This window comes from Mustela putorius, unplaced genomic scaffold (genome assembly GCF_011764305.1).
Source record: "Mustela putorius furo isolate JIRA1106 unplaced genomic scaffold, ASM1176430v1.1 tig00000585_pilon_pilon_pilon, whole genome shotgun sequence".
Lineage (NCBI taxonomy): Eukaryota > Metazoa > Chordata > Mammalia > Carnivora > Mustelidae > Mustela > Mustela putorius.
Window position 1 is genome coordinate 2356017 of NW_025421424.1, and position 22325 is coordinate 2378341.

The 22325-nt window shown below is 38.2% G+C and overlaps 1 protein-coding gene across 7 annotated transcripts in view; it reads left to right on the top strand.

The window, feature by feature from the left end:
- Nucleotides 1–22325, top strand: part of NOTCH2 (notch receptor 2) — a 199007-nt gene that overhangs the window by 159466 nt on the left and 17216 nt on the right. For 4 of the 7 annotated variants that reach the window (XM_045081842.1, XM_045081844.1, XM_004771037.2 and 1 more), the window contains 9 exons: nucleotides 539–652; nucleotides 3049–3168; nucleotides 3607–3759; nucleotides 11327–11555; nucleotides 12302–12503; nucleotides 14175–14328; nucleotides 14922–15106; nucleotides 16654–16786; nucleotides 21742–21978. In XM_045081842.1, the coding sequence (XP_044937777.1) occupies nucleotides 539–652; nucleotides 3049–3168; nucleotides 3607–3759; nucleotides 11327–11555; nucleotides 12302–12503; nucleotides 14175–14328; nucleotides 14922–15106; nucleotides 16654–16786; nucleotides 21742–21978 (1527 nt within the window). The other 3 variants (XM_045081846.1, XM_045081848.1, XM_045081847.1) reach the window with 3 other exon arrangements.

Sequence of the window (22325 nt, forward strand, 5' to 3'; positions counted from 1 at the left end):
CTCTGTCTAGCTGCTTTGTATAGAGAGAGCTAATATTTACATACAGCAGCAGAGTTTTAACATAAAGGAGCTTCTTGGTCCATTGTTGAGGAATTACTTGTATTTGAAGGTGCATTCAACCTTTAGACTATTAGAATATACTTTTTCTATTCAACTTTTTGACTGTGTTTTACTGACTGATTGTATGTCATGGACTTGCCACTGAAATGAATGAACCAGTGTTCCAGTGGCCTAAAGAAATTCAGTTTCTAAAGCAGTTAATATTTCCCATGAGGGGCACCTGGGTGGCTCAGTACATTAAGTGTCTGCCTTTGGCTCAGGTCATGATCCTGGGGTCTTAGAATCAAGCCCCAAAACCAGCTGCCTGCTCAAGGGGGAGCCTGCTTCTCCCTCTGTCTCTCCCCTGCGCTCTCTCTCTCAAGTAAATAAATAAACTCTAAAAAATATATTTACCATGAAGAGGTTTGTTTGTAATTTAGATAATGAGGAGCTAACAAAGTTCTCGTTATTTGGTGGTTTTCCCTTTTTCTGTCTATAGGCTATAACTGTCAAGTGAATATTGATGAATGTGCTTCAAATCCCTGTCTGAACCAAGGAACCTGCTTTGATGACATAAGTGGCTATACTTGCCACTGTGTGCTGCCATACACAGGTGAGTTCTGCAGGTGAAAGGACCAGAGGGAATGCCTGTTGCCTTGTCGTTCTAAACCCCTGAGTCTCAGAGACAGGGTCTGTGGGGGGGCAGTGGTGCTGCTCTGAGGAATCAGTCCCTGGTCAACCATCCTGCCTTCACTGATTAGATCTTGAGCCCTGACAAAACCCTGTGGCCTTCCTAAATGCAACTGATAAGGGAACTCATTTGCCTTCTTTGTACTTTGGGGTTTAAAGTGTTCTTTAAAATTATGTATGGCTGCTGGTTTCATTCATTATCTGCAGGGACCCAGTGTTGTCATGATCTGTGTTCTTAGTCTAGTTCAATAATAGAACAACCACCACGTACTGATAATTTACTGTATGCCAGACACTTTGTATACTTTGGATTCCTTAATCTAGTATTCACAATAATTCTGCCAAGTAGAAGTTCCTATGACCATTTTATGCTGAGGCAAAGAGAAGTTACCTGCTGAAAGTCACATTGGTAAGTGGTAGATTTGCCCCTCAGTCTGTCTCAATCCAAAGTTCGTGCTCTTATCAGCCCTTCTTCTCCTTACATTCAGTACCACTACGTCTCACTCAGAGAGGTATTGCCGCTTGGATGGCGATTCCACACATTGAAGACATGGGTGTTACTTCATTTCGTATCAAGTGTTCTTTGCTTCAGGTGGTATTTTAGGAGTGTGCTTGGACATTTATTTCTTCTTTGTATTTTCCTGCCTCATTACTGCTGTCTTGTGGTTGTATTTGTGTGGCTTGTTTACCTCTTCATCATCCATTTTCTTGATCTGTGGAGAACAAAATAGAAACATGGATGATGGCTTTGCATGTTTCTTCAGTATGCAGCATGTAGGCAGGAGCATGGCTGAGTTCTTACTCCCCTGGTGGGCTGTTTGTAGTAGCTGTTACTAGTGACTCTAGCTATTAAGAATAGCAGAGTGGCCAAAATCACAACTCTGTTACCCAAAAGACTTGATGCTACATTGTTACTTAGCCCCTCTTTGGAAGAAATGTTCACGGAGGCAAACTGCATTTACCATGCTCCTTGATAAAATGGACGTTATTGGATATCCTTAGCTATCCCCAGACAAAGGATGTCTAAAAAATACATTTCATAATGATAGCACTAATCACATTTGTTCATAGTAAGAAGAGTATCTCCCAGCCAAAAAGACTGAGACTTGATGGCTGCAGGGAGATATAAGCAAGTGTCACTATGCCCAGTTATATCATAGGCTTACCTGCGTGTGATGTAGGTGTGAAAATATTTATTTTGTCTTCTTGCTATTCAGATACTGTAAGAATATTTGACTCTGTGCTGGCTATTGGTTTTTCTTCACATTAGGATCCCAATAAAGAATTTACTTTGTATGAACTTCGGGAAATTATGTTAGACTGAAAGCCTATGTAGATTAAAATTTCAGTGCTGAGTGTGGATAAGGGTTCTGTCATTGGGCTTTGCCAGCATGAAGGGAACTAAACAATATTGCCTTCTCTTGCGAACCACTATTCTGACCAGATACCTTAAAAACTGGTTGGGTACGTTGGTAAAAATTAATGGTAACTTTTTTTCTTTGTGAATATGAAATTTTAGAATGGAATTTTAAGTTGAGTTAGTTGTGATTTGACTTTAAAAAGAAACCTCTTTTCCTTTTAATAAAACCATTTTCCCCCCACCACCCCCCATGCTGGAAGCTTATATCCAGTATGCTAAGGGAAGAAATATTGGTATGCAAATATCAATGTCATGTTGTTGATGTTGGCATAAGGAGACATGTTACCAGGCAGTCAGAATTACCTCACTCTTTCCTGCTTCCCATGGCCTTCTGATCAACTTTGTTGCCTTCTGGAACAGGCTAGCAGAGGTTGTGAGGAGAGGGAGGTTGTGTTGTTGCTTCTTCCTGACTCACATGAAAGAGGATCTATGTGGCTGAGCTTCTGAGTGGCTGACTCTTAGCAATGGAGATGCAGAAACGATCGCACTTGACTGATGCAGGTGTCCCAATCCTCGATAATAACTACCCATGATAGAAAGACAGGAGGAGCCCAACAGTTGTTGAGTGCTCACTCTATGTGCCAGCCTCTATGCTAATAAAGACTTGATAAGCATTTTTTTTTTTCATTTAGTCCTCAAAAAGCATCTATAAGTTATGTACCATCCTGGTTCTCATTTTGCTTATGTGGGAGGCTCAGAGCAGATAAATAACTTGCCTGATGTCACACAGTTAGTAATCAAGCTAGAGCTAAGACTCAAAGGACCTAGGGGGTCTCAGATTCCAAAGTTCTTAACTGCTGAGACCTTAGACTTGGATTCAGAGAGCATCCTTTGGTAAAGAATTTGCAAGATTTCAGTTTCCATGGCTATTTCTCTAAATTCTGTCATTTGCTTTACAGGCAAGAATTGTCAGACGGTGTTGGCTCCCTGTTCCCCAAACCCATGTGAAAATGCTGCTGTTTGCAAAGAGGCACCAAATTTTGAAAGTTACACCTGCCTGTGTGCCCCTGGCTGGCAAGGTAACAATACAGGAGTTAGAGAAGGCAGAAGTTTTAAACAAAGTGGTCAGATCTTCAGATTGACATTGAAGGCCCAGGTCTTCTGAGCCCTGCCCATCATTAAGAACCCCTGCCTTTGTGTAGGAGTGCTAATTGGCATGACTTAGAAAACCGTTTTCATTTTCATGTCTTTGGGGCCCCCTAGTGGCTGGAAGACTCCTGCCTGAGTCTAAAAGCAAGATGTTCTAAGGCAGTTTTACCATCTGGACAAAACTTGCCCCAAATAATTTATAACAATTATAAAAAATATTTGTGCCCTTATAAAAATAAGGGCACAAAGCCTTACAAGATTTCCCAAAACAGGAGACCAATCTGAATATCCCCATCTTCCACAGCTGAAGCTCGGTGCCCCATACATTTCAGGGGCCTTGCCTTCATTCATTGCACCTGTATTTCTAGGTCAGCGGTGTACAATTGACATTGATGAGTGTGTCTCCAAGCCCTGCATGAACCACGGTCTCTGCCATAACACCCAGGGCAGCTACATGTGTGAGTGTCCTCCAGGCTTCAGTGGTATGGACTGTGAGGAGGACATCGATGACTGTCTTGCCAGTGAGTATGCCAGCTAGCTCATATGCTCCTTGAGGCATACAGGGAGCAGAGCAGAGCCCCATCAAGACAGTTGCCTCTTAGTGCTGAGACTGGCCATCCTAACAGTTTATCATGTGTCTTTAATATTAGGATTTTTCAAATCTTCTTTCAAAGCTCATGACTTTAGGAGTTGAGGCAATAAATCTCTTTAAGCATTCCCTTACTGATTTTTATATACTGATAAAGTGGGGACAAGGCTGTGATGGGGTTTTTTTTTTTTAGCAGATCTATTGAGGTATAATTAATATAAAGTGTACTACCAATATTTTAAATGTATAATTCGGTACGTTTTGACATTTGACAACTGAAATCATCTCTAAAGATAATGAACATATCCATCCACCTAAAAATATTTTCTTTTTAAATTTCTCTTCCTTTTCCCCTCCCTGTCCCAGGCAACCAGGGATCTACCTCTGTCACTACAAATTTACCTGCATTTTTTATAATTTTATGTAAATCGAATCATCTCATGCGAACTTTTTTTTAGAAGAGGAAATATGACTTCTGTCATTTAACATATTATTTGAGACTCATCTGTGTTACATGTATTAATAATTCATTCTATTTTATTGCTAAGTAGTATTCCATAATTTGGATATACTATATATATATATATATATATATATATATATATATGTAATACACATTTAGCTTTTTTAAAGTTTGGGAATATTATTAATAAAGCTGCTGTTAGTGAGTCTATGTAGACATGTGATTTTATTTCTCTTGAGTAGATATCTAGAAGTGGAATAGATGAATTATGTAGTAGGTATATTTCACAATATATTTCACAGTATGGCCAGAATGTTTTCCAAGATAGTTTTACCATTTTCATTCCCAAAAGCACTGTTTGAGAGTTCCAGGTCAACCACATCCTCAAGAACATTTGGATGTGATTGCCCTTAATTTTAGCCTTTCTAGTGGCTGTATATGCTATGTCACAATGGTTTTAACTTGAATTTCCCTACTTATTAATATTATGAACATCTTTTCATGTGCTTATTCATCAGCCACCTATATTACTTGCTATACTATCTATTGCAAACTTGTGTTCGCTTGAACAATTGGATTGTTTGTCTTATTATTGAGTTCTTTATATTCTACATATAATTTCTTTGTCAGATATTTGCCTTAAAATTATCTTCTCCCAATTATAGCCTCTGTTTTGACTGTCTTTTGAAGAGGAAGAGTTTAATTTTGATGAAATTCAATATAATCATTCAGAGTTCATCTTTCTAGTATGTTGTTTAACAAACCTTTGCCTAACCCAAGATCACTGAGGTCTGTCTCCTTTGATTTCTTCTAAAGATTTTATACTTTTTAGCACTGTTTAAGTCTACAATCTATTTTGAGATAATTTTTACATGTAGTGTGGGTTTTAAAGGTTTTAAAGAGTAATTTTGTGTGGTAATCTTTGCTAACCTCACTTATTAATTCTATATTAATTTAGCTTCTAGTTTAGTTTACATTTTCAGGATTTTTTTTTCTTTTACAGATAATCATGTTATCTCTAAATAAGTATAGCCAAATATATTTTTATTTCTTTTTCAATCTGTATACATTTTGTTTTTCTTGCATTATTATACTGGCTAGGACTTTTAGTAAATGCAGAATAGAAATGGTAAGACAAGCAAATCCTTCTTTGTTCTTGATTCTGGGGCAGGGAGAAGCATGTATATAGTCTTTTGCCACTAAGTATGACGTTACTTGTAGGTTTGGGGCTTTTTTGGGTTGTTTTGTTTTGTTTTGTTTTTGGTCTTCTATCAAATTGAGAAATTTACCATATACTCCTGGTTTGCTGAGAGTTTTTTTTTCTTTTTACAGTGAATGAATGTTGATTTTTTTCAAATGATTTTTCTTTATCTGTTGAGGGAGTAATATATTTTTTTTTATGTAGGTGAATTTTGTTAATTGTTTTTCAAATGTTAACCTAACCTTAAATTCCTGGGATAAATTCTACTTGGTCTTTATGTATTATCTCTCTCATATTTATTGGATATGATTTCAAAGTTTTGTTATGAATTTTTGTGTTTATGTTCATGAAGGATATTGTTCCCCAACTTTGTTTTGCTATGTTGGTAAGAGGGCAATGCTGGCCTCAGAACCAATTGGGAATTGGTTCCTCTCTATTTACTGAAAGAGTTTGTGTACAGTTGGTATTATATCTACTAAATATCTAGGTCTGGAACTTTCTTTCTTAGGTTTTAACTATAAATTTAATGTCTTTAATAGATATATTTATTCTGGATATCTTTTTTTTAATTGAGCTTTGGTAATTTGTATCTTTCAGAGCATTAGTTTTACTTTCTTTAAATTGTCAGAATTATTGGCATTCATAATATTCCTATATTGTACTTTTACTGTAAGATCTCTGGTGATTTCCGATATTGGTAATTTATATCTCTCTTTTCTTTGTGATTGCTCTTGGTAGAAAATTGTTGATTTTAGTAATCTTTTTAGTGAACCCATTTTTAGTTTTATATTTTTCTCAGCTGGTTTGCTGTTTTCTAATTCATTGATTTCTGGTCTTTATTCTTCCTATTTTGGATCTAGCTTGCCCTTCTTTTTCTAGTTTAAGATGAAAGCATAGACCATTGATTTTATTTCTTTCTACTTTTCTCACATAATAAACATTTAGTGCCATATGTTTTTTTCCCAAAACACTGATTTAACTGTATTTCACAAATTTTGATATATCCTGGTTTTTTGTTTTTTTTTTTTCAGAATACTTTCTAATTTCCAGTTTGATTCATTCTTTGACTCATAAATTATTTGGAAGTGTGTTCTTTAATTCTAAATCTTTTTTATCAAGTTTTTAATCTTAATTCCATTATAATTAAAATACATTGTTCCATTAGTTTTAGTTATACAATATAGTGATTCAACAATTCTACACATTACTTAGTGCTCATCATAGTAAGTATACTCTTTAATCCCCATCTCCTGTTTGACCCATTTGCCCACCTACCTCCCCTCTGGTAACTCTAAAGTAAAGAGTTTGTTTCTTGCTTTCTTTCTTTCTCTCTCTCCTTTTCTCTTTCTCTTTTTTCCCTTTGCTCATTCATTTGTTTTCTTAAATTACACATATCAGTGAAATCATATCCATATGGTATTTGTCTCCAACTTACTTTGCTTAGAATTACATTTTCTAGCTCCATCTATATTGTTGCTAATTCCAAGTATCTTTTGTTGCTGATTGCTTCCAGATAGTTTTGTTATGATATCTGGTTTAATTCCATGTGATCAGAGAACGTACTTTGCATTATTTGGATTATTTGAAATGTATTAAATCATATTTTCTGGCCTAGTCTGTGGTCTGTTTTGGTAAGTGTTCTGTGTGCACTTGAAATGAATGTCTGTTTTGCTGTTTCTTGGTGTGTTCTATAGCTGTTACTAATTCAAATTGGTTAATAGTATTTTTAGGTCTTCCCTGATTTTCTTTCTGCTTATTCTATAAATCAGTGATTTTTTTAAAAGATTTTATTTACCTATTTGACAGATAGAGATCACAAGTAGGCAGAGAGGCAGGTAGAGAGAGAGAGAGGAGGAAGGAAGCAGGCTCCCTGCTGAGCAGAGAGCCCGATTTGGGGTTCAATCCCAGAACTCTGGGAACATGACCTGAGCCGAAGGCAGAGACTTTAACCCACTGAGCCACCCAGGCGCCCCTATGAATTAGTGAAATTGATGTCTTTCACTATTATTGTGTATTTGTCTATTTCTCCTGGTAATTCTGTCAGTTTTTGCCTAATGTATTTTGAAGATCTGGTTTTAAGTACATAAACATCTAAGATTGTTATGTTCTCTTGAAGAATTGAGTCCTTTGTTATGAAATAACCTTGTTTAACCCTTGTAATATTCCTTGTTCTGAAGTCTCCTTTGTTTGATATTAATATAACTACCCTCCCTTTCTTTTGATTATTGTTGGGTATTTTTTCCATCCTTTTCCTTTTGGCCTATCTGTGTCTTTAAAGTATGTTTTTTTAGAGACCATATATTGAGTCTTGCTTTTTCTCTCTGATATGACAGTGTCTAACTTCTAATTGAGGTGTTCATGCCATTTAAACTGAGTTCAATATTTGCCATCTTGCATTTTACTTTATCTTTTTCCTTCTCTTTCCGTTTCCCTCTCTTTTTTTGCCTTCCGTTGAAATAACTGAACATTTTTTGGATTGCATTTTATTTCCCCGCTGGCACATTAACAGTATCTTTTTTTTTTTTTTTTGGTGGTGGTGGTAGCAGTGGTTTTGGGTTTGCAGTATGCAACTTTAACTGATTACCTTCAACTCTACTACTTTATATTGCACATAAAAACCTTACAACAGTGCACCTGGTTGGCTCAGTGGGTTGGGGCCTCTGCTTTCAGCTCGGGTCGTGGTCCCGGGGTCCTGGGATAGAGCCCCGCGTCGGGCTCTCTGCTCAGCAGGGAGCCTGCTTCCCCCCCAGTTCTCTGCCTGCCTCTCTGCCTGCTTGTGAGCTCTCTCTGTCAAATGGATAAATAAAATATTTTTAAAAATTAAAAAAAAAACCTTACAAAAAAAAGAAAGTATTCTTATACTTTCACTTCTGCCTTCTGTTCCATTGTTGTCATAAATGTATCATAATCCCTCAAAATATTAATTTTGCATCAAATGGTCAATTAAATTTCAAGAGATGTAAAAATAAATTAATAATCTTTATACATAAGAACATATTTATAGTTTCTGGTGTTTTACATTCTTTTGCATAGATCTGCATTTCTGCATTCTGCATAGATCTACATCACTTTACTTCAGCCTGAAGAAATTAATCTAATAATTCTTGTAGTGCTTATCTCCTAGTGATTAATTCTTTCTGCCTTTCTGTGTCTGAAAAGGTTTTTATTTTGGCTCAGTTTTCAAAGATATTTTCATAGGGAGTAGAATTCTAAGTTGACTTTTCCCTCCAGCACTGTCAAGTCATCCGTCCATTCTTTTTTACCTTGGATTTTTTTCTGAGGAGCAATCTGCAATGATTCTTATATTTGTTTCTTTATATTATTTTCTCTCCTTTGGCTATTTTTAAGGTATTTTCTTTCTACTGATTTTTAGCAGTTTGACTATAATGCCCCTTATTGTTCTTCATGTTCCTTTAGGAGGGGGGTTTCATTGACATTTTGGGATATATGGGTCCAGATTGGAAAATATTCAAGCACTGTTTTTTTCAAAACTTTTTTGCTCCCCTTTACAAATTTCATCATACATCTTTTAGGCTGCTTGAAGTTGTCTCTCTGTTCAACAATACTATACTTATTTATTTTTTTTAGAGTTTTTTCCCTCAGTGTTTCATTTTAGATAATTTTATTATTTGAAGATATTTTGATATATCTTCAAGTTCACTGGTCATTTCCTCTATAGTGTTTTGTTTGCTGCTAATCTCATTCAATACTATTTTTTTTCTTCATTGTATTTCTATCTCTAGAAGTTTGATTTGAGTCTTTCCTTATACCTTTAACTCTCTCCTTTTCATGTTCATGCTTTCTTCTTCTTGAACATACAGAGAGTATGTTTATCATAGTTGTTTTATGGTCTTCACACTGAATCTACCATATGGGAAATTCCTGGATCTGTTTCTTTTTTTTTTTTTTTAAAGATTTTATTTATTCATTTGACAGAGATCACAAGTAGGCAGAGAGGCAGGCAGAGAGAGGAAGGGAAGCATGTTCCCTGCTGAGCAGAGAGCCCAACGCAGGGTCAATCCCAGGACCCTGAGATCATGACCTGAGCCGCAGGCAGAGGCTCTAACCCACCGAGCCACCCAGGTGCCCCTTGGGTCTGTATCTATTTTTGACATGTATCTTCATCATGAGTTGTATTTCTTGCTTCTTTGCCTACCAGGTAAATTTTTATTGGATGCTAGACTTTTACAAAGATCTTCAGAGTATTTTCACGCTTTGTTTTATGGACCATTTGGAAACAGTTTGATCCTTTGGGTCTTTTCTTCAGGATTTGTTAGGTCCAGACAGCCTTTAGTCTAGGACTAAAATGGCTCACTACTGAGATAGTATTCTCTGAGAATCCTATTTAGTGCTTAGTTAGGAGGTCTTTTCATTTTGACTGTCATGAACATTAGCTATTCTCATCCTATTGTAAACTCTTGGGATTGTTCCACATACATCTTATCTTTCTGGTTCTTTCTCCAGCTTTGACATTGTCATCACACGCATGTGATATACTCAGTTACTTATCAGTATTCACTGCTTATCAGTACTCAGTTACTTGTGTGGTGATTAAATCATTAAATTTCAAACAAGGTTATCACAATGTGTTAAAAGTAATGGCACCTAATTCACAGCATACATAATATCAGATCACCATATAGATGGCACCAAACTAGGTCCTGGCAATGCCAAGGTAGATAAAACTCAGTGTTTACATTCATGAAACTCATAGTCTATTGGCAAAGAAAGATATGCAGACAAATTCAACATTGTATAGTAAGTAGTGAAGAAAAATATTTCACAGCAGTTGATGGAGAAATTTAAAGGAGTGGGATCAAATTATTTGGATTTCTTTTCCACGTTAATTATTTTATGAGTCAAAATTTTCAGTATTTAAAATTTTTATAATTAATTTGTAATAATTCAGTAAGTTATGGTGAGTTTCCTGAAAGACATTATGGAAATTACAGTGTGCTATGCTGTGGATAAGAAGGAATAATAATCATTTTTACAATTTTTCCAGTAAAGATTGCAGATGAGCCTTAAAGTAGAATTAACCTAATAGATGAGTAAGTTTTAAATAAGCCTGTTATCAAATCAGGGCTACATTACCCACCTGCTGTTTAGTTCTCTTGTTATGTAGAGGACCAGTCTTTGCAATATATTTTAAGCTCCTTAAGAACAGGGGCTAACTCTTATTTTTCTTGTTCTGATTTATATGTCATCTATATTTTAGAAGACTGTGCCATGATAGAAGCTCAAAATTTGTTGAGTAATTGCTGTGAGCCTAAAGTGTTCTAAAGTTGATCTATGCAATATAGAATTTTTGTTAATGTTTCCTGATTCTAGAAAACAAAAACAAACAGGAAAGAGAAGAGCTAAGGAAAGGAAATGAAAGATGAAGGGAGGACAAAGATAGGAAATACAGATCAGCCCAGGGGGCTGCTTAGTATATATGCTATCCTACATCACCCACTCCCATTACCACATACACCTTTTGAAAGTCTTTACTGGTATTTTTGAGATTCTGTATATTGGGAACACATACTTGATTAGCAAATGTGGGCAACCATTATAAATTTTAGGACTCTTAATTTTGCAAAACTGCTAGTGGTGCGTGTGCATAGTTCATTCCAGTTATCAAATAGGCTAAGACTCTCAGGTAAGTGTTACTGCATTCATTTTCGTAAATGGTGGAGTCAAGGCAAAATACCTGTAAAGAAAAGTACAAGTAGAGAAAAGTGAGAATTGTTACTGTTCTTAGTGTGACTTAGTTCAGGTCACTCACCTTTAGGTCTAAGATTAAATCGATGCTATAGTTCCGAGCTCTAATTCTTGTGTGTAATGACTTAGATCCTTGCCAGAATGGAGGTTCCTGTGTAGATGGAATGAATACTTTCTCCTGCCTGTGCAATCCTGGCTTTATTGGGGATAAGTGTCAAACAGACATGAATGAGTGTCTGAGTGAACCCTGTAAGAATGGAGGGACCTGTTCTGACTATGTCAACAGTTACACTTGCAAGTGCCAGTTGGGATTTGATGGAGTCCATTGTGAGAACAACATCGATGAGTGCACTGAGAGGTGAGCAACCCATACACTCAACAGCCACCACTGTCTTATGGGGAGAATGGGGAAAGGAGGGAAAACTATAGAGCACAAGGCTGTGGTTACAGCACAGGGTAAGGTAGCTACCTGGGTCCCATTGCTTTGTCTTCTATTGCCTACTTCCTGATGCCCTGTAAATGTGTAGTTAGCAGGTGAAAGGTCAGAGGTTGAAAAGCTTAGTGGGACAGACCATCATTTATTTCTTATGCTTAGGGAATAGGAAAAGTTATAATGCTGTTCCATTCTCCTCTTGGACCCTTGTTCATTTCAGCTGACATTTTAAAATTCCCCCCCCCAGATTTGTCATTACTCTTTAGTAATTTCCAGGTTGTTGGGTTTTTTTTTTTTTCAACAAGTTTGTTCTGTTTCTCTTTCAGAAATCTAGAGTCCAGACCTACTTATTAAGCATTTTTCTTATAAATTAAATTGACTTAGGGATAAAGTGAAATGTTATACATGGAAAACCACAGGACTGGGTAAAACCTGGAAACCCTCACTTTACAGGTTACTCCTGTAACCTTTTTGGTTGTAGAAATGAAGCTGGGACTCAAGCTCATTGACACCCAGTCTAATTTGGAAAAAGAAAATTTATTAGATCTAGGAGTTTAAGATGCTCAGGAGTATTTGCCTCTGTAACATGTTAGATTCTAGGAAACTGACTTTTAAATAGCAGGTCAGAGGAATCAGATTACATAGCTGGCATTGCTTTCTTTGCTTCTCAGCTCCTGTTTCAATGGTGGCACCTGTGTCGATGGGATTAACTCCTTCACTTGCTTGTGCCCTGTGGGCTTCACTGGCCCCTTCTGCCTCCATGAGATCAATGAATGCAGCTCTCATCCCTGCCTAAATGAAGGAATATGTGTTGATGGCCTGGGTACCTACCGCTGCACCTGCCCCTTGGGCTACACGGGGAAAAACTGTCAGGTAATTAAATTTCAGCCCATTGAGCTCCCTCAGAGTAGCTGAATATTACACTTATTTTTCTTCTAAGCAGAATAAGCCCCTCCTAAAAGGGAAGATTCTGGCTCTCAGAATCTGTCTCTGAGATAAATTCTGGCTCTCAGAATCTGTCTCTGAGATAAATCTGCATAACTTCTTAACAGCTGGTAGATTCCAAAATGGTGACACTGGCAAGATTATATCGATTTACAAGCATGAGATGGTTGTAACAGGCTAACCAAGAATTGCAGAGAAATACATGTGGAAAATAAGTGCATAGATAGTATTTATGTTGGAAATACAAAAAGGAAGATAACAGTCTAAAGTCTTTGAAGATCAGATACAGTATCTAGGCAGAAAATAATGATTATTATTATGTCTTGCAGTGTTGTAATATTCTCAAAACCAAGCTTGCCAAAAGTTTTTTTAAATTCATTTATGTAAATTTTTTTTTTACATTTTTATAGACTCTCAGAGCCAACAAGGGCAAACTTTCATTTCTTGAAAGAAGAAACTGAGTCCCAAAGGGGACAAAGTAATCTTTCCAGAGTTGCATACCAAACAGCATTGTATTTATTTATTTATATTTATTTTTGATTTATTTATTTGAGAGAGAAAGAACAAATGAATGGGGAGAGGGACAGAGGGGTAAGCAGACTCCGCGTTTTGTGTGGAGCTAGACATGGAGCCCGATGTGGGGATTGATCCCAGAACCCTGAGATCATGACCTGAGCCAAAGTCAGATGCTAACTGAGCCATCCAGGCACCCCACATTGTTTTTAATTTTATGCTATTTTCACCTCTTAATGATAGGATGATAGAACTCCAGAGAATTTAGAACCAAGTGGCCAAATTTAACTAGACTTAGAATGTGTATTTCAGTTAGGCTTTGGTTATATTCGACATGCCAATAACCTACTTCTGCATATTAAATTAAACAGCTTGATGCTAGTTCTATGGATCAGAAGGACATTCTTCCTTGGGCTCTTGCTCATTCTCACAGTGTGAGGTTACATGTAGCAGGGCATGCTCCACCCAAACGCACTGGCACCTTCTTTCACAGACATTCCATGAGTGTGACCATGCTCTCCCCGGGGATCAAGTCACCACATGCAAGTTATGGAGTTACAGGACTAGTCCACTCATACTCTTTGCCTCATGTTTTTCATAAGCCTGATTTTCTCCCCTCTAAATAAGCTTCCTGACAACTTTTAGGTTTATTAACAGGCTTTAAGTCCTTTTACTCATATTCACCTGGATAGATTTGACTGAGACCCCTATAGATTTCTCCCACAGAACTAGCACAGGTGTTATGGACCTGTCTGACAGCTGTAATTTCTTTCTTTCTGGCTGTGCAGGGTGGCCACAGATCTGGACATAATCATAACATAGGGAATAACTTAAATTATTAGGTTCCCTCAAATGCTTAAACTTCTGTGGTAGGAACCTTTTAAATAGCAGAGCTAAGAAGAATTAGACTATGTAAAATGATTGGATTACCTGAGAACATTGGACTATTTTAAGATGTGACTGAGGCCTCTTTTTTTTTTTTTTTTTTTAAATTAGTGTGCTCTCCTTTGATTCTTAAAATTCAGTGTGTGTGACTTATTTTCTTCTTTTTTGATATTTGGATGTTGCTGTATTGTTCTGTTTCAGACCCTGGTGAACCTCTGTAGTCGGTCTCCATGTAAAAACAAAGGTACTTGCATTCAGGAAAAAGCAGAGTCTCGGTGCCTGTGTCCATCTGGATGGGCTGGTGCTTACTGTGATGTGCCTAATGTGTCCTGTGAAGTGGCAGCTTTCCACAGAGGTGAGCTCTGTTTCTTCAGGCTCCAGGGTCCCTCCCCAAAGTATCAGCCAACTAGCTGCATTTTAGGGCAGGTATTGTTAATCATGGGAGAGCAGACAGTGGTTGGTGGGCAGGGCTCTACAGAAAGGGTCTGATATGGAAGGTGAAAAAGCAGAGGCACAGGCTTAGAGATTCCAAAAAGAAAAGTATGTAAAATGAAATGAAGGTATATTCCACTTTCAGGACTTACTTCTTCTCTTTTCTTTTTTATTTTTATTTTATTTTATTTTTTTAAGATTTACTTATTTATTTTAGAGAGAGTGAGAGAGCAAGGGATGGGGAGGGAAGAGTGGAGAGGGAGAGAGAGAATCTCAAGCAGACTCCATGCTCAGCATGGAGTCTAACATGGGCTCCATCCCACAACTCTGAGATCACTGCCCGAGCGAAGTCAAAACCCAGACACCTAACTGAGCCCCCCCAGACTCCCAGGGCTGGTTTATTTTCAATATAAATCTGGTGCTGAGGGTCATGAACAAGATAAGAATACCATTAGTTGGTCTGAACCTGACACGGGTGCTCTTCTGTGATGTTTCTTCTCATACTCGGTTTCCTAGGGGTGTCCACTGACCACCTGTGCCAGCACTCCGGTGTCTGCATCAATGCTGGCAACTCGCATCACTGCCAGTGCCCCCTGGGCTACACTGGGAGCTACTGTGAGGAGCAGCTCGATGAGTGCTCGTCCAACCCTTGCCAGCACGGAGCCACCTGCAGGGACTTCATTGGCGGGTACAGATGTGAGGTGAGATGAGTGGGCAGATGTCAGAGACCTCCCAAAGATGGCGCAGGTCTTGTGAGCACTAACATACTGAAGTTAGCTGCTTGTGACTTATTTTTACAATTTATAGCTGTGTTTTTTAACCAATCACCATTATATATTGTTTACCAGCCACCACCAATTTCCATCCCCTTGTATAATAAGTTCACATGGCTCTAGTAAGGTATTTTTGTAGAGGTCTGAAGCCATCTCACTTGCATAGAGTTGCCTCAGGATTCAGAGCCAACTTTCACTGCCAGAGTGCATTTAGGCACATTTAGCCAGTAGCTCAGTGGCCCCTGGCACTTTCCTAAATAGCAGCTGAGATAGGAGAAGCCACTTTGTGGTATGTCCCGAAGTTGCTTAGGCTGTTCCATGTAGCATCACACTAAGTATGACATGTATATGTCTGAGGAAGTGTGTGTCTATGAAGGAACATGGCACTGTCTTCCTGATGGTTGCGCTGATAATGGGTAGAGCAAGATGTAAACAAGACATCAGAGACTTGTATTTGATAGCAATTTAGGCCACCCAGGACCACTGAGAAAAGCTTTACTTCTCATAAATGAGCTAAAGATGGGTCTCTTTATGTTGGCCCCACAGTTATTCCTTCAGAGAGGGCTGAGACCTGTTAGTTCAAAAGCCACCAGGACCAAACAAAAATTTTTACACATCCAGTTTTTCTAAAAATAGCCCTAATAAAGCATGTTTTTAGCCATGTAGAGCCTTTCTGCTTTGTATAGTCTACAAAACTGCACCCAATATCTGCAAGCCATAGGTAAGCCCCAGGACCTAAAGACCCCAGACCAGTGCTGCCCTTCAGAACTCTCTGACCCAAAGACTGGGGCCTGGCTGCACGAAACATGTAAGCCCCCTCACTCTTACCCCCTTCCCTTGGAATTCACTTGCCCTCCTTTCCTTATCTTCTTGTCTGCTCTGGACAGTCTCATGCTGTGAGGGATGCCCGCACATGCAAACCTATCGAAGTATTACCCAATAAAGCCACTTCACAGTCAGGGTTTTTTTCCTCTGAACCCCTGTGTCTACTATGTTAGCTAACACAACCCCTCCCCCCCCATCTCAGCCAATTTCTCATACATATGTGTGGTTTCCTGAATCCAGAGATCAATAAATGCAGCGCGTTTACTACTGTCCACACATACTGTTGGACTGAGTCATAGGGTCCTCATTGCATACCAAGGAATGCATATTTGAAAGATGGGAAAACCTAAATTGAGGAGTGATGAAAGTTTTGCACAGGTGTCAACTCTGAAATATCTCTCAGATTGTTGAGTTCTTGCCTTTGTTATAAAGTGGCTTTTCAACTGGAAGGTGTCAGTATCAGTATGCTGCAAGTTGGCCCTGCACCAGATGATTGGTAGGGCGTGTGATGGTGCTGGAGAAGCATATAAGAGCTGGGTGGGGGCCGGGGCTGGGCAGAGGTATACAGCAACCTTCCGGATTTCATTTGTTCTGGTGGTCTGTTTCCAACAATTATCCAATGTTTCTTCCTATTCGCTTATTCCTATCAGTGTGTCCCAGGGTATCAGGGTGTCAATTGTGAGTATGAAGTAGATGAGTGCCAGAATCAGCCGTGCCAGAACGGAGGCACCTGTGTCGACCTTGTGAACCATTTCAAGTGTTCCTGTCCACCAGGCACTCGAGGTATGATATCAGCCCTAAACGTCTCTATCTAGGGCATTTTCTTATGTTGTAAATCCATTTTTAGTGTGGAGGAGGTTTTAAAATATTAAGCATTTAGTTCTGGATTCCAGTAACTCAGGCCATTGCACTCTCTCATCTCTTGCCTAGCTCTGATGTTCTGACTCATGTTCTCCTTTCTTTCTGGTTGTTGTTGACATCGTCTGTCCCATGAAACACGGAATGTGGAAATGATGCAGTGTTGCAACAAGACTAGCCTGGTTAGCAAGATTTCTTGGTGCTTCAACGGAAAATAACTAGTGGTCTCTTGAATAGATAATTCACATTTACTAGCTTCGGTATTTTTTAAAACTTGCTAAGTATTGCCTCGATAAGGTAGGGGATTGAATGAAATGAAAACATTTGCCTATTTTCATAAGCGCAGGTGCAGAAGGTAATGCCCTAAGGCTGTTAACTAAGAATTGCAGTAAAGCCTACGGAGCTAACCCTAGACTGAACGATGGGACATCAGTGTACTGTGGGCATTGCCCCTGCCTCTGAACAATCTTCTGGAGAGAGCTTGGAGTATTCTTTGTTAGAAGAGGTGTAGTTATAACCTTTTTGAGCAGCCTGTAAAAAGAAAAAAGCTGAGCCCATCCACAATGGTGAGAAATTCATCTCAGTGTTGAAGAGAATAGAATATCAGGGAAGTATTTATACTCTCTTAGACATTTGTGCAGTGAACTTTGATAATTTACCTTCCTTGAGTTCAGGGTTTGACTAACTTAAAATAGGAGAGTACCCCACTGATAGGATAGTAATCAAGCAATGAGGTTAAAGGGGAAGAGAAAACTCAAGAGAAACAACCTTTAAATACGGGAAGATTTGTCCTGTGAAAAGGGGAGTAGTTCTCTGCTCTAGAAATCAATAGTTGAAAGAGAAGTAGAAGTGATTTTGATTCATTATTAGTTAGTTCCTTTTGATATTTTTGCTGTTGACGAAAGCTCTGATTCTGGTGGCAGATGAAATCTCAGATCTCAGTGGCTTGACACAACAATGCTTGTCACTCAAAGTCAGAGTGTCTCTGTATTCTAGCTATGAGGTTGTAAGCACTTGGCCTCCAAGGCCTCCACAACAGAGGAGGAGAGAAACAGACTTGTAGTCATGCAGCAGCTTTCCCTGCCTCAGTCTGGACATGACACCCATCATTATTGCTCATAGTACATTGGCCAGAATTAGTAAAATGGTCTCAATCTGACTCCAGGAGAGACTGGGGGTGTGGGAGAACACATAGATATCATTGCACTCTAAGAATTCTGCTATACCATGAATGTTCTATGTATTACAGATGTTAGTCCTAGAATTGACCCTTCTATAATGCAACAAAAGTTCTCTTTTCTGTTTGTTAAGGATGGCTTAAACAATAGTTTTGCTTTTAGTTTTGACTATTAGTATTTTGAATATGTCATTCTACTGCTTTTTCTTAATAATTTTTTTATTATGTTAATGTCAGTTACCATTTGTTTTTGATGTAGTGTTCCATGATTCATTGTTGGCATCCTACTGCTTTTTTTTTTTTTAAAGATTTTATTTATTTATTTGACAGAGAGAGATCACAGTAGACAGAGAGGCAGGCAGAGAGAGAGAGAGGGAAGCAGGCTCCCTGCTGAGCAGGGAGCCCGATGCGGGACTCGATCCCAGGACCCTGAGATCATGACCTGAGCTGAAGGCAGCGGCTTAACCCACTGAGCCACCCAGGTGCCCCCATCCTACTGCTTTTTGACCTCCAGGGTTTGTTTTTGTCTTTTAAGGAGAAATCAGCTGTTAACCTTATTGAGGATCCCTTGTTTGTGATAAGTTGCTTCTCCCTTGGTACTTTCAAAGTGCTCTTTTTGTCTTTGTCTTATGACCTTTTGCTTATGATATTTGTAGATTTGGATCTCTTTGAGTTTATCATGCTTAGAATTAATTGAGTTACCATACTATGTGTGCTTGGTTAGGTATGTAGACTGGTATTTATTTTTCCTGGCTTGACTTCTCTGGCCATTGGTCAGCCTCCAGGGGACTGTCAAATCCTATAAGTTCATTGTGTGAGTTATCACAATGATTTCAGTACTCCTGAGCTTTGGATCTTGGCCTGGGGGCACCCCTGGTTCCAGGTCCAGAGCCAGCTGTTGTGCGTATCCCTACTACCTTGCTTCGGGCAGAGGTTGAGCTCATTCTCAATTAATAGGTCTGTGTATTACTGCTGGTTCCATTCTGATGGGACTCTAGGCATCAGTGTTCATTTTACTAGCAGCTCCTAATTACCAAATATTCAGTGTCAGTGGGATCACAAACTTGTTTTGTTTTTTACTGTCTTGTTTTTTATGGTTTGCAAATAGGTAATCTATGCACATGTCCCAAATTTTACATATAGACACACATTCTTAAATACATACACATGTAACAAAAGCATAAAATGAAAATTCTCTTTCCATTCCCTTTCCCTATACCTAGTTCTCCCTCTTCACAAGCAAATAACCTCCACTTTGTTTTATTTTCTTGTGTATCATCTAGGTTTTTTTTTTTTTTTTATGTGCCCTTCAGAATTTCCTTACATATATAGAAGCCAAATACAAAGATATTTTTATTTACCCCTTTTCTTACTTTGAAGATAGGGTATTAGATAAACTCTTACACTTGATTTTTTTTTTTACTTAATTGGAGATGATTCCATATCAATTTATAGAACTTCCTTAATTTTTTTCATCCTGTAGAATTTTGAGTAGAAGTATATAGAACCAAAGTCCTAGTGATAGAAGTTTGGGTTTCTTGCATGTGTATATTTGTAGACAAATTTACAGAAATGGAATTGCTGGATTAGAGAATTATGTGCATTTGTAACTTAGATTAATATTGCTGATTCATAGTGTATGAGCATACTGGCTTCTTCTCAGTCAGGATAAATGTATTCTCATCTATGAGTCATTTGGTTTTCCTCTTCAGTGGTTTCTCTGTTTGTATCTATATCTTTTTTCCCCTATTACATTGATCATGTTAATATTTTATAGAGATAAAGTATGATACAAAATATTGTCAGTATATTATTTCTTGTCTTTAATTTTTTTATAATTTTTTTCATGCAGAGCTTTTTATTTTTATTTTTTTAAAGATTTGTTTATTCTAGAGAGAGAGCAGGGAGAGGGGCAAAGGGAGAGGGGGAGAGAGAATCTCAAGCAAACTCTGCGCTGAATGCAGAGCTCAAGGGGGGCTTAGTCTTAGGTGCCCAAGATCATGACTTGAGCTGAAACCAAGAGTCGTATGCTCAACTGACTGAGCCACGCAGGCACCCTTGGAGCTTTTTCCTTTTAATCAGATTGGATTTATCAACCTTTTTTTTTTTTTAATGGCTTCTGGATTTTGAATCCTAGTCAGTAATACCTTCTACACTCTAAGTTTATAAAGGAATTCTCCCATATTTTCTTCAAGTACTAGAATATTGTAGCACTTTTTTCCATATGGCTACTGATTTTTTCCCAACACAATTTACTGAATATTTGACCTTTTATGCAATAATTTGAGATAGCAACTTTATCAAATTCTAAATTTCCTTGTGTAACTGGGTGTTATTCTGGACTTTTTCCTTTTTCTTTCTTTCTTTTTCTTTTTCTTTTTCCTTTATTCTGCTTTATTCTGTTAATTTATCAATACCACTCTGTTTTAATTATTAAGGAACTTTGTTTTCAGGGTTTTCCAGGCTATGGTTATAGTTTATTTTTTCATATAACTTTAGAGTCAGATTATCCATTTAAAAATTAATTACATTAAAAAATTTTGGTGGCTTTTTTTATGGGGGTTGTATTAAATTTATGAATCTGTGTAAGGAAAACTGACATCTTCATGATGAGGAGTCTTCCTAACCAAATCATAGCATCTTCTCATTTATTCAGATCTCCTTTTGTGTCTTTCAGGGCTATTTTAAAGTTTTCATATAGCTATAGTACATTTCTTTTTAAGATTATTTCTCTAGTTTTGTCTTTTGATATTGCTATTGAAAATGAGGTCTTTTCATCCTTTTTTTAAAAAGATTTTATTTATTGATTTGAGAGAGAGACAGAAAGAGCATGAGCAGTGGGGAGGGACAGAGAGAGAGGGACATGGTGCCTAAGGTGGGGCTCCATCCCAGGACCCTGGATCATGACCTGAGCCATAGTCAGACACTTAACTGACTGAGCCACCCAGATGCCCTCTTTTTCCTTTTTAATAGTCTTGCTTATCTTAGTGTATGCTACCACTATAAGTGACAAGAATACATAACTGTTTTCCTTTCTTTTATAATTTTTTAGATCATTCATGGAATCATCTCTAGAATTGTTATTAATTTCTTTTGTACTCTCAAGAATATTTACAGATGTCATACTAGATAGCTCACTTACATCGATAGTACATTAAATGAGCGCTATTTTAAATGGAATAACCTTTGAGCTCTCAACAGAATATTTTTCCTAAAATTTTTAAAAGTAAGCAACTAGTAAACATTATTTTACAGGAAAAAAGTCAGTGGTCTAAAACCTAACTATATCACTCAAAATTAAGTTCTAGTTCTTACCAATATTTTTACATACTTATAATCTATGTCCTGATTGTAATAGTCTCTTTTGAACTGTTTTTATAGTTTGAATAATGGGAATAAAGTAATGAAAATTGCTGGGTGCCTCTTGAGCTCCAGTCTCCCCGTCTCTCAGGTGGAACAAAGAATTCTGGCTACTGCCCAGGAGACTGCTTCAGTGGATTCTGTGGGAGAGTACCTGTGAAGACCTGAACACATTCTTTCCTTGGCCCTTACTGGTCACCAGGAGGACAGCAGCTTCTCCTTGCCTGACCTGAAAGGTCCCATTGCAGATTGAGACATGTAACTTGAATAACTGCTCTCTTCAGCTGGAAGGCAGTGTTCCAAAGAATGTCATCATTCTCTATGTCTTCTCTCTTTCCTCCAGGCTTGCTTTGTGAAGAGAACATTGATGACTGTGCTGGGGGTCCCCACTGCCTTAATGGTGGTCAGTGTGTGGACAGGATTGGGGGCTACAGTTGTCGCTGCCTGCCTGGCTTTGCCGGAGAGCGGTGTGAGGGGGACATCAACGAGTGCCTCTCAAACCCCTGCAGCTCTGAGGGCAGCCTGGACTGCGTCCAGCTAACCAATGACTACCTGTGTGTCTGCCGCAACGCCTTCACTGGTGAGAGTCTTCTCCAGCACCGCCAGCACTCTACCTCAGAGGGGCTTTGAGTGAGGAAATTTGAGTGAAGGACGTATGTCACCTACTGGACCCAAAGTAGCTATTTTCTTACATGGGAAAAACTAGGGCAGCTTAGTTCGGAGGCAGTTTTGCCTCAGGTCTGTGCTTCATGGATGTTAGAGTCTACCTCTGCCTTTTTTGTTTTTCCTGAGGTGCTTTCTCTTTTGTTATACGCTGATGATATCATACTAGAGCAGAAATACAAAAAAAGAAATAGAATGCTGTGAAGACCTGAACACATTCTTTCCTTGGCCCTTACTGGTCACCAGTGGTTAAGCAAAATAACA